Source organism: Pongo abelii, chromosome 13, assembly GCF_028885655.2.
Source record: "Pongo abelii isolate AG06213 chromosome 13, NHGRI_mPonAbe1-v2.0_pri, whole genome shotgun sequence".
Taxonomy (NCBI): Eukaryota; Metazoa; Chordata; class Mammalia; order Primates; family Hominidae; genus Pongo; species Pongo abelii.
Window position 1 is genome coordinate 70136267 of NC_071998.2, and position 19808 is coordinate 70156074.

Below are 19808 nucleotides of genomic sequence, written 5' to 3' on the forward strand. Positions count from 1 at the left end.
GGAGGGGTGGGGCCATCCCTTTCAAGTTGCTGGAGGTGTCAGTTTTCCATCTGACTTGGTCAACAGCCTTAGTAACGTCTGGGGTGGTCTTTAAACTAGGAACTAGAATCTTCTCATAGTGAAATTAGAACCTGATTATAGCTTTTTAAAGCTTGCCTTTTGCTACCAAAGCAATTGGGGTTTCCATGTAATAAGTCTTTTAATCCTTTAGTATTTTTTTCTTGGTTTCTCTTTGTTTTCCTGCTCTTTTTCTTAAAGAGATCTACCCTGTTCTTTTTAAATATCCCAGCATAAGTGTTTACTTTTAAAATCCAGAGCTTTACTAAATATTCACATTCAGGGTATTTTGCTTTCTCTGGATCAGCCATTGCTTGTGACTGTGACTCTCCAATCATAACAGATTTGCTGAGATACACAAACACATACACACACACACTCAAACGGTAGTGAGAAAGACTTGTGTTTAATCCTTCTAAATGTATAGATTTATAGGGTCACAATGCAGCTTCAGTAAGTTTCTTATGTAGTAAACTTGAGAAATATCTAAATTGAGCTTTTAAAATAATAATAGAGAAATAAAAAATAATAAAAAGCTTTTCTAGTAAAAGCATGACTTTATTGGTATTTATTTAATTCCTCTTATTCACATGCCTAGCAAAGATCCAAGTGGCATTCCTGTGGCAGAATGGTGGACTTACAAGATTCATGATGAGAGTCTGTGCCAAGTCCAATTTGATTCCAGAGTAATTACGTTATTAGAACATTGCTGATTGCCCCAGTGCCCATTGTGCAGCTTAACCTTTAAATGCTAGTGATAATTAACTACTTTATCATTCTACCAGGAAACTCCAACATGTAACTCTGTTCTACAGTCAAATTCAAAAATACAACGCTGCCTGCAAAACCGGAAACAGCTAGCTTAAGAAAAATATGAAGTATTTGGTTGTACATATGAGCCAATAAATGAACATAAAATCTAAATCTAAATAGGCATTACCTTTTAGTATTTTTAAGAAATTGTTTTGTTTAGAAATTTTTCCTCTTAAACAATGTGGAAATAACTTTCAATAGAATATAGCAGAATCAGAATTGTTAATAAAAGATATATATACTCCATTTTTCTTCTTTTTGTAAAATGTCAAATTAGCCAGATTTGCATCTAAAGGTAGGTAAAGGAGCAAAGGTGAGGAAGGGGCTGACTTGCCATATTACCGATTCCAAGGGTACCACCACACAAATCTTACTCTAGTGAATGGTCTCCCATGGAATTGTTCATCCTAGTGATGCTCAGAAAAGGAATGTATCATAAGAGATTTGGAGTGAGATTGAGGCGTGCAGAGGGGATGTTCAGCCATTTGTGTTGAGAAATATTTCTGGGCAGTTCCCTTCTGCTCATGATGCTAGGTGCCCCCACCCTCAGGGAGCCCACAGCCTGAAGTGGGAAGTGGCCTTGTAAACACAGCAATAAATTTATTGTGAGTGCTTTACTCATTGTAGGAACAAAATGTTAAGGAAACAAAGAGGAATGAATGATTAATTCCGCCTGACAGCATCTGAGGAAGCTTTGAAAGGTGACATTAGAGCTGATTCTTAAGGATAGTGGGGGATTTCAAAAGATAGATCTTGAGAAAATAGGCATTGCTGTAAGCCAGGAAAAAAGGCTACAGATGCAACGAAAATACACAGAGCCCAGGGGAACACTGGCTCATAGTGCTGATGTAGGATACAAGGCCAGGACTCTGGATTGGGGTGTGGAGTGAGGACTTTGGAAAACAGCCATACTCAGAAATTAGGAATTTTTTTCCCCCTGTGAACAGTAGGAAACTGTCCTTTTAAAAGAGGAGTTAAAACAGGCTGAACCTCTCTTTGGGAAGTATGAATTCCAGAAGTGAGGTGTATAGACTGGAGAGGGGAAAACTAGAAACGGGATTGAGGCGTGAAGTATGGTAGATAGTAACCCACAGATGATGATTGCATGCATGGTTTCAGTGGGCATGAAAACCTGCTGAGTGCATTGGGTTGTGTGAAAGCAAAGCAGAAGTGTTGACCCAAGTCTCATGGCTTGGGAATGAGGTTTGGAACTCAGCAGAGATACACAAAAGTCAAGAAGTAGTCCACTTTAAAAAATCGTTTGGCTCGTAATGTTTTGCGTCAATCTTCAGCCTTACTGAATAATGCCTGCAGTCTTTTCTGCCACTAAATTTAAGGCTGAATATTTGATAGGGATAGAGTATTCATATAAAACCTCAAGAGGGGCTGGCACAGCAGGGAAGGATTTAGAGGTCCCCAGCCCCTCCCAGTGGGCACCCCACTCACTGGTCCCATTTCTCTCCCCCACCAAACTCCCACCTGCACACCTTTGGAGCTTGTAATAAAGAGTTGCCATCACCACAGGTATGAAGAAAGACTGTCAATCTTCTAACAATGTGCTTTGAAAGTTCAGAAATGCCACAAAAGAGATTGTGACATTATGGCTCAGTGGAAATAAAATGGAACATAGACCCAAAAGTTCTGGGTAACACACTTTCTCTCATAGTTAATTAAAAGGCCCTCGTAAATGTTGTATGTTTTTATAAACATCAGTTATTACCAACAAAGATAAAGCAAAAAAAAAACCGTTCAAAGAGTTAGTCTTATATGAAATAAATTTATAAATGAGGAAGAGCTTTCCTGACCAGTTTTCTGAATTGATTTGCATGCCAGACAGAGATGTTCCAGTGGTGATTGTTCTTCCTATAACTTTTTTTCCATAGAGATTTTCAGATATTCTTTCTACTACTCTCCAAGATCAGCCCTTTCTTACCCTGGGTTAGGGTCATTCACACTTGGTAGCCCTGCCCTGGTTCCCTGCCAAGGGACTGTGTTACTCAGGTTTTTGCCATTCACCACTCAGCAGCATAGCGCAACCCTCAGCCCAGCTCCTGCTCTCCCACCTCGCCTGCATTTAGATCTTTTCTTTGGTCCGTCTGAAGCATAGTCACTAGGCAATTGTTAAGATTGTTCCAGTTTTCATTGGCACTTTTTTCACTTCTTCATCCGTGATTTTAAGCTCTCATATTATCTAAATGTTCCCAATAACCACCTGACCTTCATGGCAGATAGAGTCATTCTCTGCTTCAGGTCTTGTCACCCACATCTCTTGTCTGTATAGGAGACTTCTCCAGTTGAGAGCTCCTTGAAAGCAGAGGTGAAGCATACAGGCTGAGCCTAAGTGTGGTCCCAAGAGGCATGGAGCATCTTTCTCCATTCCCTGGCCCCAGCGGCATTCCTAGGTTTCCAGACATTGAAAGGTGTGGGTTCATGAAAACTATAGGAGTGAGAAAGGAATAATATGCATTTTTGCAGGTGGTGTTTTTCCTGCCACTCTGTATCTTCCAGGCCCTAATATATGGCGCTGAGCAAAACTTCATAAATATGACCTATGTGTCACATGACTGCCATCTTTGGTTGCTCAAATCCCCCAAAATTACTTCTCCCCCCTTTTTTTTTATTGACTTACTAATTATCTCTTAAAAGCTCTACTTTATAGTTTCTCTGTAGAAGCTTGAAATGCTGGCTTCGCATTAGCCAGCAAACTTTTAAAAAAAAAAAAAAAACACCTGGCTTTTTCTCCTTCCCTTTTTTCTCATATATGCTTCCTTTCCCAACTTTCTTTCTTTTTTTTGAGACAGAGTCTCAGTGTCGCCCAGGCTGGAGTGCAGTGGTGCCATCTTGGCTCACTGCAGCATCTGCCTCCCGGGTTCAAGCAATTCTCCTGCCTCAGCCTCCTGAGTAGCTGGGACTGTAGGCATGCCACCATGCCCAGCTAATTTGTTTTGTCTTTTTAGTGGAGATGGGGTTTCACCATGTTGGCCAGGATGGTCTTGACCTCCTAAGCTTGTGATCTGCCCGCCGCCTTGGCCTTCCAAAGTACTGGGATTACAGGTGTGAATCACCATGCCCAGCCCCTTTTCCAACTTTCTAAAGGCATTTCAACAGTACAATATATCCGTAAAACCAAACCCATTCTGTTTTTACGGTAATTCCTGTCCCATCTCTGCCTCTTCTCGCTTTGTCTTTCTTTCCTATTATCTTTCCCCCTTGTCTTTTGCTACTTGTCTTTCCCTTTATATCCCTGTTTTCTTCCTTTTGTCTCCTCCGCTCTCTCCTGTCTCCTCTTAACAGCTTTGCAAGTATGTACTAAAGAACAAAAAGAAAAGAAAGTCTCAAGTGACTTGAAAATCACTCGGCTAAATAGATGATAATTTCTCAACCATGCTTCTTCTCCTTCTAATTCCAGAGCTCTTCGGTATCCCCATCAGCCAGTTTCCGAGGTGCTGAGAAGCACAGAAACTCCACAGACTACTCCTCGGAGAGCAAAAAACAGAAAACTGAAGAAAAGGAAATTGCAGCTCGTTACGTAAGTTCATTCACCTTTGCTTTAGGGGAGGCCAGCTTGCCTTTTTATCTGCAGCCATTTTACCCTTTGACTATTACCAGCCAACACAGGAACACAGGATAACATCCTTTAGGAGACAAAAAACATTTATTGTATTTATAGCTCTGTAGCCATTGGCTAGCTGAAGTCCTGTGTGTGTACAGGTGCATGTGAGGATAGAATGATTCATTGGGCAGCTAACAGAAGACCTGGATGATCCATATTATTGTTTCTATAGGTGTATTTGCTTCCCCATTTATTTCAGAGTGGTTGGATTTTCTGTGGTTAGCTGGAATTGTTAAGGAAAAAAATATAAAATCATAAAAAATGTGTTTAAATGCCTAGATGGATTCATGTGCTGAAGGATATACCAAATGTTGTGGAATAAAACATGGAGAGACATCCAAGATCATCCCTAGCCTGGAATGAAGCTCATTTTCCTCTAGTGGCTGGGCAGGTCACAGGAGTGAGATGGGGGAGCAAGCTGGATGGAGCAGTGTGGAGGCAGGCGGCCCCTGCTCTGCTTCCCTGCTGGTGTCCTACAGGGCTACAGGCCTCATGAAAAGCTGGAAATCTGGATTTTTACCTCCCAATATGCAGTTTTTTAAAATACCGACAAACCAGACCACGCCTGTCTGTAGGCCGGATTTAGCCTGGGCCTGTCAGTTTGCAGCCTCTACTCTATAGAGTAATAAGCCAACCATCAGCTTCAATTTTGTAAACTGAAAAATGTGGTCAGGTCACCCTCTTGGTGCAGTGGGCAGTGCATCAGTCTCATAATCTGAAAAATATATTACCCACCTCCATAGCATCATCATGAGGATTAAAGAAAATAGGACATTGTCAAGTATTTAACACTGTTTGGTACAGCTCATCTTTATAACATATGAGGAATTAGTCTGGACTTACTTAGGGTAAATGTGGTATGTTTTGTGAGGGGAGAAGATAATGCTTCTCACTTGTCAATGCAGGACAGCGATGGTGAGAAAAGTGATGACAACTTGGTGGTTGACGTTTCCAATGAGGTATGTTTGTGGCTACTTTAATTTTTTGCTCTTGCCCAGCCATATCAAAGACTAGTTGCCCAAACAATTAGTATCCAAAATATCTTGAGGTTTGTCGTTTTGTTATTGTTGTTGTTTTTTGAGGCAGGGTCTTGTTCTCTTGCCCTGGCTAGAGTACAGTATTGTGACCACAGTTCACTGCAGCCTTGAACTCTTACGCTAAAGTGATTCTCCCTGTTCAGCCTCCCAAGTAGCTGGAACTACAGGCACGTGCCACCACGCTTGGCTCATATTTAAATTTTTTGTGGAGATGGGGTCTCATTATGTTACCTAGGCTGGGCTCAAACTCCTGGGCTAGGATTACAGGTGTGAGCCACTGCACCCGGCCCAAAACATATTCTTGATTTCTAAAGGGACCCACTTTTTATTTACAAAAAATTATATACTACTGATTTTATCATCTTTTTTTTTTTTTCGTTCTTATTCTATTAAGAGTAGTGTCATTCTCTACTGCAGTGAAGGCACACCAGATCTCTGTGGTCAGCCTGCAGGTCTCATTGACATGCAATTTGCAGATGGGTGGGGTTTTGATTTTTCTTTGGGTTTTAAATAAGTACTATAAATACTATAATTTTGGGGCCCTCAATACTGAATATTTTCGTTAGTAGTTTCAGTGAGTATTGTTATCTGTTCTAGCACATTTGTGCTTCTAAGCATGCATTAAATGCTTTTGGCTAGAAATGTCCACACCCAACAACCCCAGCATTATAAATGTGCTGTGTTTGCATTACTATCCATGATGTTCCTTTGTAGGATCCCTCTTCTCCTCGAGGGAGCCCAGCACATTCCCCCAGAGAGAATGGCCTGGACAAGACACGCCTGCTCAAGAAAGATGCCCCGATTAGTCCAGCCTCTATTGCATCTTCCAGCAGTACTCCCTCCTCCAAATCCAAAGAACTTAGCCTTGTAAGCAGCTCCTTACCATCTCTCTGAGTGTGGCCTCTGCCAATTTGATATTTGAATTTGATGTTTTATCTTTATATTTCTCACATTTTTTATAGGACTTTTATTTCCAAATGTATATATATGTTCGGTATTTAAGTTTAATTGGCAAAAGTATGTGGAGCAGAATAAGTTTACTAACTTGTTGGTGATGAGTGTTTATTTTGTGATTCTTTTTGCAAGGATAGAAGAGGGATATGGGGAAATTGAGTGAAACACGTCTTAGTGAAGATGAAAAATGCACATTGGGGTTACAGAGATGGTTTTGTCGCCTGTGGTTTATGGTAAATTTAGTTTGGGGCTTGAATGTGATTTTGTTGCTAGCTTTGTTTGAATTACCAAGCTACATATGACTGCAATAATTTTCCCTTCCTATCTAAAAAGTAATCTGTCATTTACAAAAGTCTACCTTGACTCACATCACAAATCACAAATGCAAAAATGAACTGCTCACCCATCAGGATAATCTCCCTGCACCCTATTCTTCTGTGGCTGTGTACTTAATTGCAACTTTGTGTGGTGTGTCTTTTTTCCTCACCAGTTATTTCCTTGTAACATAGCATTTTAAAAAAGAATAAAAAGACAAATTCAATTTTCTAATAACGTCTGGAATTCACAGCTAAAGGAAAGGAAATTCCTCAGTTGGTCTGCAAATTAGGGGGGATAAGTGCGACGGGCTAGATTGTTGGTGTTTTTTTTTTTTTAAATTTTATTTTCTCTTGGCCTTCTGGCCTTCTTTTAATGGCACCTGCTCTCTGCTTAGTCTCTATGACAATTCAAACTTGGATCTGTTTTCTAATGTGACCTGTTCACCAGGAAGCCTCTTGTGACATGAACAATCTGCCAGGAGCCCACAGTTACCCCAGTCTTTACCAAAGTCACCAGCAAGTGGCCACAGTTAGGACATCCTGGTTTGTGAGCCTCATCTGACTCAGACCAATTTCCTAGAAATGAACTGCTCTCCTCTAAATTCAGCTTTAGTTTATGTCTTCCCAAATATTAGGTCTGCTGTCTCAAGGAACTCTTTTGTTTCTTTGTTAACTTTTCTATTAAAGAAAATCAAGGCCCAAGCTGAAGAACCTCTTCCATTTCTTTTCCTCCTTTCCTTTTCTTTACCTTTTTACTGTTTAACGTCATTGTTAAAACCATGTTCTAATTGCTGGTACATGTCATTTCATCTTGTTAGAATGAAAAATCTACTACTCCCGTTTCAAAGTCCAATACCCCTACTCCACGAACTGATGCGCCCACCCCAGGCAGTAACTCTACTCCCGGACTGAGGCCTGTACCTGGAAAACCACCAGGAGTCGACCCTTTGGGTTAGTAAGAAAAAGGTTTTTTCTATATTTTTATGCTTGTTTTTAAGAATTTAAAGCAATTTAAAGAGTACAGTACATTAAAAGTGCTAATGACCAGCATTGAATGGCTGTTAAACAAAGTTACTTAACCTGAACCGAGCACCTGGGACCAACCTTGTCTGGCAGATGGTAAGTGTTCAACAGAACAAAGTGAATGAGTGAACTCTGAAGGCTTGAATGACTTTTGAGAATATTAAAATAAGCTTGTTTGAACCATAGATTCTATTTTGTGAACATGTTTACAAATGTCTTCACTGTTGTTTCCTGTGTTCTTCATTTTTCTTCCATCCATTTTGGTTTGCAGCCTCAAGCCTAAGGACCCCAATGGCAGTACCTTGTCCATATCCAACTCCATTTGGGATTGTGCCCCATGCTGGAATGAACGGAGAGCTGACCAGCCCCGGAGCGGCCTACGCTGGGCTCCACAACATCTCCCCTCAGATGAGCGCAGCTGCCGCCGCCGCCGCCGCTGCTGCTGCCTATGGGAGATCACCAGTGGTGCGTTTGTGAGCTTCACAAAATAATATTTTAGCACACGGAGGATTGTCATGCTTGATTGCTTGCTTGATTGATTGAGACAGGGTCTCGCTCTGTCACCCAGGCTGGAGTGCAGTGGCATGATCTTGGCTCACTGCAGCCTCCGCCTCCCAGGCTTAAGCTATCCTCCCACCTCAGCCTCTCAAGTAGCTCGGACTACAGCATGCGCCACCATGCCCAGCTAATTTTTAAAATTTTCTGTAGAGGCAGGGTTTCACCATGTTGCTCAGTCTGGTCTCGAACTCCTGGCCTCATGTGATCTGCCTGCCACAGCCTCCCAAATTGCTAGGATTACAGGCATGAGTCACCATGCCTGGCCTATGTATTTTTTAATGTAATTTATATAATCTAAGGTATTTAGAGATCTGTGGGTATTTATAAGTTAAGCTACATGTGATTATAATCTTGAGTTCCATTTTCTTTTGTAAGGTGAGGACGTTTCTTTTTTATTTTATATGTCTTTTTAAAAGAATACTAATTTTAAATTTTCCAAAATGATACTAATTTTGGAAATTTCAAACCTACAGAATTAGATCACATAGTATAATGAATGTAATGACTCTTTGGTTCTACCATGAGCTTCAATAATCATTAGTATAATTTTTTAATCTGTGTTCCACCCCCAAGTATGTTACCATTAAATCCTAAACATTGGTCTGTCATTTCACCAATAAATACTTCTGTATATATCTCTAAAACCTTATTTTTAAAGGATCTATTCTCCCAGGTTTTAGAATAGATTTTGAGAAGGATAAAACAAGTCAAATGTAACTGTGCTTATTTTTGTTGTTTGCTTGGGAAAAATTCTAGGTGGGATTTGATCCGCACCATCACATGCGTGTGCCAGCAATACCTCCAAACCTGACAGGCATTCCAGGAGGAAAACCGTGAGTACCTTTTTGCCTCTGTACTCATTGTGTGTCAAACTCAGGTCCCTTGCTGGCCCCGTAGACTTAGAGTACCACTAGACAGTGTTGGGGGAGTTCCCATGACTTGTATTTTTTACCTTGCAAGGTATTTTTCATTTTCTCTTAGCACAGGAAGAGAAGTAATGAAGTGGGGTTTTGCAGTGTAAAATTTTGAGCTTTAATATGTAAATGCAAATTGCAGAGACATCACCAGTAGTCAGGTCTTCTCTATATCTGTTGCAGATTTCAAGGCAATTCTTTGTTCCAAAAGTCTGATTATTATGTGCAAACCTGGATGTTCAAAATTTGAATATGTTGAGAAAAGACATGCCAAACTTCAAAGGCTGAAAGGAAATAAGGGCACTCTTATGCTAAGTTCTGTTTTCAGAAAAGGTGACTTGCTCAGTTGGCTTCTTATACCGTGCTCTGGGCATCTGGAGCCTCTGTATTCACAGATTCCTTGAGTTAGGAAAGACAAAACACAACACACCAGTTGTTCTAGCCTTTTCTGAACGGATCTCATTCCAAATACTTTATTTTAATCTAATGCACCTTTCTATTACTACCTAATCACAGTTGTCTCTGCTAATTGTCTTCATCTTCCCAGAAACAAAGATTTTACTATAAAGTAGCACTGGCTCTTTCTTTAAAATCCCAGCTGGCTGCTTTCTCTCGCCTCTCCTTTGGGAAGCCTCCCCCGCAGATCCTCCTTGCCTTGTTAGTCACCTGTGTGTGTGCATTTATTCTCATCACTCTTTCTGTGGGCATCCCCTCTGTCACTACACATGCCGTATATGTGCTGCCTCCCCAGTCTCCAGGACTATCCAGATCTGACCCTCAGTAGCAGCTCAAGGCCCCTTCTCCCAGAGGCTTCCCTGGTAGCTTGCCTGCCTTGAGGTATTTTGTTCTTACTGTCCTTCTTCCTGCAAAACTTTCTGTGGCTTAGTGTCTCATTTAGTTATCTAAGATGTCATTATGTCAGAGCGTTCTGCCCTGACAACCCTATTATCCCTCTTTCCCTTCCTCCCTATTCTTTCCTGTTCTACTACCTTTTTAATGCTTATTTATAGCCATTATCTGCCTCTCCCTCTTGACTATAAGTTCCATGAAAACAGAACAGAACTTTCTGCTATTCGGTTATAGAAGTAGTCCCACTGCCTAGAATGGTACCTGGTTCATAGTGGTGCTCACAGTATGGATTTATTCAGGGAATGGATATGTGCTGATCTCTTTCTTCTTGGACCTCCCGTTGCTTGTTTATTCACTCCCACACACTCGGGCACTTAGTTTTCACCCTGGTGTTAATTGCGTGCCCTCTTCTCCCCACATCCCTTCAGTGTTGCCTAACCTAGACCCTTTCTTTACTTTCCATCTGAGGAATCCGAATCTCAGTTCTTCCTTTTGTAGCATATGAATACTTCTCTACAGACTCTGTCCTAACCTTCCTTGTTGTATCAAACACAGTGCTGGCTCCATAGCCAAGTTGCTTGGTAAATATTTGGCTGATTAATAGAGGAGAAAAGACAAATTAGAGTTCCTCAAGAGTTGAAGGTGTAAATATCAATTACCATAAAATTCTGTGTACTTGTGTGTGTTTTGCAAATAGTTGTTGACTGACTAAGAAGTCTTATTGACCAAGAACTCTGATGTATTTGAAGGTGAAAGTTGGGTCTATTTCAAGCAATGCTAAATAACAAGGTTATACAATTAATCAAATAATGACCCAGATACCCACAAGTTCCATATGAACTTGTGGGGAAAGTGGAAGGGTTTCTTTAGGGAAGAAGTACTATCCCTTTTTTATGGTTACTTCTTAGGTAACCAACAGTTGTACCCAGAGCTACAGCATAACCACTAGAGCAAATGAGATGATGCTTCTTGGCTCAGCTGCTGCTTTGAGGGGCAAGGGGTGTAAGTGTCTTTAAGGAAACACCTTGGCTAGGGGATTTGGACCAGTTAAACCACTGTGGAATCACAGCTGCTCTGACTCAGATGGTGCTTCTGAGTCTTGAGCTGACTTCCCTTTTATCAGTTTTGACTTTTGATTTTATAAAATGTTTAAATGTTTAAGATCCTTTAGGGTGGGTTAATGGATTGGAGGATTGTTGAGAATTTTTGTTTATGAGAGTGACAGAGTCACATCTACTGCAGTTGGCAAATGACACTTTACCAGGAAAATGACACTACCAAAAAGCATGTGGTACAGTCAACAGAATATGGTTTTGGGAGTGTGACAGATCCAAGTTTGAATTTAGACTCTGCCAGTTGAACCACTGAGAAGAGTGGCTTCATGCACAATTTCTTTGTGAGCTTCAGTCAGCTCATTCATGAATCAGGGATGGCCCCTCCTCGACAAGAAGGATGTGAAGATAGGAAGTAAGATAATATGTTGTGTGTTCATTCAGTGCCACATTTGTTACATGGTGGCTGTTTAGTCAACCCCAGCATTATTTCCCTTTCAGCTTTGTCCCAGCATATTATTCATTTTTCAGCTACTTATGTAGTAGGAGATACATTGTGTTTTAGGGGCAGAAGTGACCCAAGAAGATGGGTCATTGGGGTATCTTTATGTAACAGAGCATGAAGACATACAAAGTTACACTCACTTATATGCATATAGAGATAATATACTTTTATTACAGATTTTTATAGCAGAAATGAATATAACAGTTATGTGGCTCTCCAGATCATAAGATACTGAATTGTGCATTGTTGTCTTGTGCGTATTTTTCAAGACAAAACTTTTTTAAGTGTGCTAGAAAATAAAATAAAAAATCACCTAAAGTCCTCCTCCACCATACATATCCACAATGTAACTACCTTTCTCCAGAAAGACTTATAAAAGTTATGCGTCTCTGTTCTAATTATTTCACACAATGAATTGCTAGATATTATCAGAAATTATAATTAAATGCATGTTCCAAATTAATAAAATGGTGTTTATTGTATAATTCACATTGAGTCCTCTAGTCTGTTCAGGTGAATTAGCAGAGGTTCTACTTCATATGTAGTTGGAATAACAGCATAGTTTAATTTCAACATAAGCCAGAAATGGCCTTTCTCCTTCACCTGCTACTCAAATGAGACTTCTATGGCTAGTGTATAACTATTTGATTAAAATCACAGTACTAATTGTATGAGATATGACATGTAAACACAGCAAAAATAAAAGATCTCAGGTTAGTGGATTATGGGCTGCTCACAATTCAGAAATCTGACTCTTTTGCATTGGTTTATTTTTATAAAGCAAGATTTTCAAATGAGAATAATGCCTGATACATAGTAAAAACCTTCAACGAGTATTTGTTGGCTAACTCACTGGTCTGTATGCTACTTAACCTAATTTTCTGTCGTATGTCAATGTAAAATACAATAACCAGACCTCTCATTGTGACCTCAAGGTCGAAGCCCATCTTGTGACACATTGGAAATGTGGAGAAGGTACTGTGCGCATGAGAGATGAGCACAGCATAACAGAACTGGGCCTCAGAGAGGAGAATGAGGGGAAGGTGGGAAAGCCAGTGACCTTCTTTAAATATGCTGGGTCTTTGTCAAGATGATAATCCATATATAACAAGTTTGACGCACATGTTTTTAAAAAAGCAAATTGCATGTGTCTGGATTTTTCAAAGTGTAGTTACGTCCGAGAGTCCAAGCCTAGCATTTTCTTCAACTGTCTCTTATTCTCATTGCCATGTTTGTTGGAGAGCCACTCTTTGCTCGTAGCAGCTTAACCTGTGGTGTGTGTGTTCGTGTTGAGAGGAGTTCAGGTCACTCTATTTCTCTGACTCCCTGCACCCTCTCCTTCCAGCCCTGTATTTCTAGTTATTTGTTGGGATCTTGAGTGTATGTTACTTGCACCACAAATTCATTATATTCAGAAAGCACTTTTGTAAATTAGGTCCTCTTCCCAGTTTGCCCTTTTTTTGGTAACTACAAGTACCATGTTTCTTTTTTCCTGAGCTCAGAAACTCAGTTACTCTAGCTCCTCCTCAGATCTCATCAATTTAGTCCTACAGGATTTTATATCCATTGTACCTTCTAACTTGTCATCCTTGCCCTTGCCTGGTTCAGGACCCCCAGTACCTCTTACTTAAATTGTTGGAATAATTGTTGTTGTTGTCATTGTTGTTTGAGAGAGAGTCTCGGTCTGTCACCCAGGCTGGAGTATAGTGGCTCCATCTCAGCTCACTGCAACCTCTGCCTCCTGGGTTCAAATGATTCACATGCCTCAGCCTCCCAAGTAGCTGGAATTACAGGCACATGCGCCACCACGCCTGGCTAATTTTTATGTATTTTTAGTAGACACGAGGTTTCACTGACTGGTCTCCAAACTCCTGACCTCAAGTGATCCATCCCCCTCAGCCTCCCAAAGTGCTGGGATTACAGGCCTGAGCTACCGTGCCCAACAGGACTAATTGTTTTTAATTCCTCCTGTCCATCCTACTCCTTGCTACCAAGTTTATTTTATGAATAGCTTTGCCCAGTAATGGCACACTCCCTTTATCCCTCAAAAATCCCTTCAGTCAATTCTGGGAAGGTCTCAGGCTGGCATTCTGGTCCTTCCCTTTTATAGCATTACATTGATTTAATTATATAGAGATATAGATCTGGTATGTTTTTTCAGACTATGCTTGGCCAGTTCCTCCATCCACCTACTGTGTGGTTATTATTGAATGAATTCCTGGATTCAAACCAATTCAAGGATTTCCCAGCTCATTTTACCTCATCCTTTTGGAACTTTTGTTCTCTGCTATTCTTGCTATCTGGAATATTTTTTCCATCTTTCTCTTTACTTGATGGTATCTTTTCATTCTTTAAAAACCCATCTCTATTACCATGTCTCTCCCTCACGCAACATAAACTCTCTTTCCTTTTCAAAACACTTCAGAATACTTTCCATTAGAATGTGACCTGATATTGTAGTCACTTCTGTACTTTTCTCTCATCGTGCTAACTAGATTGTTAGTCACTTGTGGGCAAGACCAGGTGCATTACCTAGTTTTGTATTCTTAGCATGACGTTTGCGTCAGAGTATATGGATGGGAGGTACTTAACACATTGTGCATTAAATTAGAAACAGAATAGCCCTTTGCGCCTGGGTTTCTCTGATTCCTAGCAATGTTGACTTCCCTCATACCTTCCAGGAGTATTTGCTAGTTACAGTCAAAGATTTTATCAAAATCTGATAATAAGTATGTACTAGAGCTTTATTATTTCCAGTTCTGAGTGCCTTCTATGTATACTAATAGCAAACAGAGGGCCACATTAATGTCATTAATGAAAGCAGGCTCTTGGAATTCATTTGGACTCTTTGAAAGGACTCTTTCCAGGAACATAGTAGGTGCTCACAGAGTGGGTGCGGTTGAGGTGAAGGCTGTCCTGTTGAAGGCCTTGAAGGAAATTGTGTGCCTGGTTTCTTAACTATTTAAAATCTTAGTGCTCTTTAATAACCATTTAGTGATTCTAGACTAGAGAATGAGATGACTTTTCTAATAAATTATCATTAAGAATGTATAACACCATCTAAACTTGGAATAATCTTTCTTTCTCTTCCTTTAAGATTTAGTCTTCATGACCTCCTAATTGCTAAATCAATTAGCCTTTTTCTCCGTCATCATCCCTCAGAACCTCAGCCTTTCACGAGCGTTACTGCCACCTTCTCCTTGTCTGAACTGAAATCTGGCCGTCTCCTGACGTCACCCCTTCACTTGCAGCCCTATACGGGGTGACCTTTCCATTTCATTCACTGACCTCAGCACCAGCGGTGGGGTTAATAACAGCTGTGGTTGCCACCCCTTCTCCAGCCTCTCCATGAACAGAACTTTTCTACCTGTTGATGAAAACCTTGCTCCTTTCAGGCTCGTGCCATTGGACTACCCCCTCTTCCACCTTGTTGGGAGTATTTCCCCAGTGTATTAAAGACTTGATACATGGCTGAGAGTCTTCCACTACCCAGAGGCTGCCATAATCCTGGTTGACTCTGGTATCTACAAAGACAACCCCCCAGTATCTTCATCGTGGTCTTGGACCCCCTCATCTCTAGTGAACATCTGCCCTCCTCACCTTCAGTTACCTGTATTTACAGGTTCACAAAGAAGAGCTTATCATCACCCCTGTGTCACCTCCAGATTCTAAGTATCCCATCCAGTACAACCTACTGTGGCTCCAGTCAGCCAGAGTGCTCCACGTTCTATTTCCAACTTACCACTATCTCCCAGGCTTTAGCCACTGCTTCTCCTCTAGATTACTGTGTAGTCCCCGGACTAGTTGTCTTTCGTTTTGCCACCTACACTCCATTCTTCACCCAGCAATCAGAAGATCATTTGAAGACGTTAACTGAATCATGTCACTTTTTTTGCACAAGTCTCCAGAATCATATCTGTACTCATCACAGCTTATATGGCCCTTTTTAGTTTGGCCTTGCCTGTCCCTTCACTCTTATATCCTATATGCTCTCCACCGAATGCACTCTGGTCTCCTTGCTTCGTTCTGGTCAAGGTCTTTGCATTTGCTGTTCCCTCTGCCTGGCATATTCCCCATTACTTATTTGTAAGGCCTGTGTCATTCCTTCAGCTCTCTGCGCATATGCTGCCTCTTCAGAGAGGGCCACCTGACTGCCACTGTGTGCTCCCCTACTCTCTTTTCTCTGAAAATGTGTGTGTATATTTAATGGTATTTTCCACCGTCTGAGGTTACTTATTTATATTTATCTGTTACCTGTTTTCCTCTCTAGGATGTAGACTAGTGGAAGGATAGGGACTTTGTCGGTATTGTTCACCTGATTCCCCAGCACCTGATGGTAACTGGAACATATGAGACATTTAGGAAGTATTTGCTGAATAAATGAATAATTAGCACGCTTTCTTGCTCTGGCCTTTGAATTTGCCATATTCCTAATCATCATACTGTCTTCAGACAATTCGTACCCATTCTTTATATTGCAGCCCCATTGCCATTTTCTCTGTCCTTTTCACTCTGTCAAATTCCTAGACTACCACGCATTGTTCGCCGCACTGACCATCTGACATTTTGATAGTTACTTATGTGCATATCTCACTAATGAATGTGCCCCTCAGGCTGTAATTTCAGGAGAACAAGGTATGTGCATTTCTTTCTTATTCCATTCTTACCATAATGCTTGGCACACTGGATACTCAAGAAATATGTGTTAAGTGAATGAATCGTAGTAAACTGTCATGTGATTGAACATCTTCTCCCCCTTTCTATTTTATTATCGCTGCTAATAATCTACTTCCATAACTACTCTGGCCGGAGATTCCTTAAATGTCCACGTTCTTTGGGATTCTGTATCTGGTGCGCTTTTCACTGCATAATCTGCTCTGGGATTCTTCTTTCCGTTCCCTTAGTTTCAGCCATCACTTCTTTATGGATGATTTCTAACCTGACCTCACTCCTGAATCACAGCTGTTTGGATTTCTGCCCTGAAGTTCAAGAAAACCAATTCCTTCACCTCCCCATAGGTGTACCCTTGAGTTATGCTTCCCTGTCATCTTCACTAGGCAATGCAGTCTACCTAGTCACCCAGGTTCTTAGCCCTAGGGTCCTCTTCAGCATCTCTCTCTCAGGTCACACATCCAATGTATCTCCAAGTCCTGTTGATTTGATGCAAGAAACGTCTTCTGTCCATTGGCTTCCTAGCTTCCCACCTCCTTCCCCTCCAGCAAGTCTCACATACTATGTTCTTCTACAACACTCTGTAGTCTGCAGAGGAAGTAAAAGCCCGCGACTGTCTGGTGCCCTCATCTTCTACAGCCACAATGCATGCTTCATTTTTTCTGGGAGCATTCAGGTAGTTGAGGACCATTCAATAATGGACTGAATTTTGATGAACATGGCCAGCCTGTAAATTTTTGCATTAAGGAACGATAAACTGTTTTAATTTAATTCTACAACTTCCGCAGTTTGGTCCAGCTTCCTGTCCTTTGCGCACCCACAATGCTTTCCCTTGGTATGTCTTTTGTAAACTATTTTCCATAAGCAGAGCAGATTCCCAAGCTCCGTGCCCAAGTAGAGTAGCAGCTTTTCCAAAATGGGCTGTTGCCTATGATAGTCCCCAAGATAGGCCCAGCTGCCTCCTGCCTGCCACTGGCGTCTTCTGCTTCCAGAAACCTAACATGCGTCACAACAGCCTCACTCGTCCCTTCCTGACTTCAGTGCCCTAAAAATAAAAATGAGTCTGTTGGGGGAGACGCTGTTACTTAAGTTGCATTTTAGAACCAAATGCTTTCACCACCTGAGGGCTTTCCCTGGAAATGAACTGGAGATGGAACTGCCAAGAGATAACTCACAGGTGGGCCTTTGGGGCTGTCAGGACGCTTTTCTAGGTTCTCATTCCATTTGGATTGACTAGGATTTGTGATTGTCAAGTCTGATCAAGATTTTAAAATAGGGCTTTATCTTTTTTTTTTTTTTTTTTTTGGCACATCTGTCATTTCAACATCTAAGCCTAGAGGCTCTTAACTCCTTAAAGCTTCCTGATTTTGGCCTACTCATCTCCCTTAGTAAGTCCCTTGCCGGGAGTGAATTGATCTATAGGCGAGATCTCATCACAGGCCTCTGATTCATCCAAAGGAGAAGGCAATGCAAGTTTATAGAGCATCCCTGAAAGGTGGCTACTGCACTTGACGTTGGTTATCTCATTTAATTCTGTGAGGTATAGGTAGTGTTCTCTTCATTTTAGAGATTAGAACTGCAGTTTAGAGATTCTAAGTAACTACTGATGTCCCACAGCAGCTTGTACAGAGTCAGCCTGAGATCTGGCCCTGTAGCAGCCTAGCTGTATGATTCTGGAAATTATGTTCTTTACACTGTATGGGCAAATTTGATTTGTTCGTAAATCACAAGCAGCACTGAAGGTATTTTATTTCTCATCTCATTACACTGAACAGTTAAGTGACATTTTTTACATTCCCCTCTTTCTTTTTTCCTCTCCATTGCCTTAGAGCGTACTCCTTCCATGTTAGCGCAGACGGTCAGATGCAGCCTGTCCCTTTTCCCCCCGACGCCCTCATCGGACCCGGAATCCCCAGGCATGCTCGCCAGATCAACACTCTCAACCACGGGGAGGTGGTGTGTGCGGTGACCATCAGCAACCCCACGAGACACGTGTACACAGGTGGGAAGGGCTGCGTCAAGGTCTGGGACATCAGCCACCCTGGCAATAAGAGTCCTGTCTCCCAGCTCGACTGTCTGGTGAGTGAACATGGATGAACAAGACTTAGACTTTCATTCAGAAAACAGGAGGGGCTGATGAGAGAACTGTATGTATGAGCAACACCACACAGTATTGATCCCAGGTGGGTAGTTGCTCTTCAGGGGACTGTGATCTTTCACTTGGAGGTGTGTCTTTTGCTTCCTAGACACACAGTGATCTAGTTCTTCATGTGTGGCATGTGCACCATACTGATTTCATTAACTCTACCTCCCATGGGGAAAGTCAAACCACTTGTTTTCCTCTCTGATGGTTAAGCAAACTAAGAGCCCATACAGTGACTATGAGCGTGCACCTAATTATCATCTGTCACATGTAAAGAGTAACTTACTGCCTCATGTGGCAAATACTAGATAGCCCCTCAGCTGCTTCATTGGCCTTTGTCCTTGAGTTCCTTAGGAAATGTCAGTTTAGTAGAATTTTTGCTATAGCATGAGGCTACATCAGTTGAATATAATTAAATATACATAAGATTCCCGTAACCTCATGAACTAGGAGGAACTTTTTTTTTCTGTAACTTAACACTCCATGATCAAGTCTTACCTCTGGTGTAGCTTTCATCAAATGCATGATGCCCTTTAGTCACGTAATGCAGGCCCAGGCAAAAGGAACAGACTGCCAGGGATCTACCCCCTGAAACTTTCTTGACATCAGTAGCAGGACCTTTCAACAGCAGAACTGAGCCTGAGTCTACCAAGGTTCCAAGTTTGGATACTCCAAGACTGTGAGAGCTCCTGCATTAGTGTACGTGTGTATCTGTGTGTGCAAATGATGCAAGCAGTTGGTTAATTTGGTGGTGGTGGGAGTGGGTCTAGAGCTTTGCATTTTGATGCTAATTAAGATTAAATATCTCAGTACTACATTTTGTAGATCAAGTTTAAGTACTTCCCTAATTTCATGTAATCTAGCATTAATCCACTTTATCATTGTCATAAGTATAAATGGCTCATTAAACCAGGAGGGAACACAATACTTTTATGGATTTCTGCTCTCATGTTAATGCTGTTTTCCTTTCCTCATGAGTAATCTCTTGATGGTTTTTGTCTCTACAGAACAGGGATAACTACATCCGTTCCTGCAGATTGCTCCCTGATGGTCGCACCCTAATTGTTGGAGGGGAAGCCAGTACTTTGTCCATTTGGGACCTGGCGGCTCCAACCCCACGCATCAAGGCAGAGCTGACATCCTCGGCCCCTGCCTGCTATGCCCTGGCCATCAGCCCTGATTCCAAGGTCTGCTTCTCATGCTGCAGCGATGGCAACATCGCTGTGTGGGATCTGCACAACCAGACCTTGGTCAGGTAGGTTAGCAGGATCTGTTACCAGGTTGTGAGGAGGAGCCAATTTT

The 19808-nt window shown here is 41.5% G+C and overlaps 1 protein-coding gene across 8 annotated transcripts in view; it reads left to right on the top strand.

The window, feature by feature from the left end:
* The window catches only part of LOC100462498 (transducin-like enhancer protein 4), a 153088-nt gene that overhangs the window by 126966 nt on the left and 6314 nt on the right, over positions 1 to 19808 (top strand). For 7 of the 8 annotated variants that reach the window (XM_024252264.3, XM_024252265.3, XM_009244537.4 and 4 more), the window contains 8 exons: positions 4280 to 4399; positions 5389 to 5442; positions 6235 to 6387; positions 7610 to 7742; positions 8086 to 8279; positions 9129 to 9205; positions 18193 to 18442; positions 19514 to 19761. In XM_024252264.3, the coding sequence (XP_024108032.1) occupies positions 4280 to 4399; positions 5389 to 5442; positions 6235 to 6387; positions 7610 to 7742; positions 8086 to 8279; positions 9129 to 9205; positions 18193 to 18442; positions 19514 to 19761 (1229 nt within the window). Of the gene's footprint in view, positions 1 to 4279; positions 4400 to 5388; positions 5443 to 6234; positions 6388 to 6611; positions 6708 to 7609; positions 7743 to 8085; positions 8280 to 9128; positions 9206 to 18192; positions 18443 to 19513; positions 19762 to 19808 lie in introns of all 8 variants that reach the window. The other variant, XM_054520085.2, reaches the window with a different exon arrangement.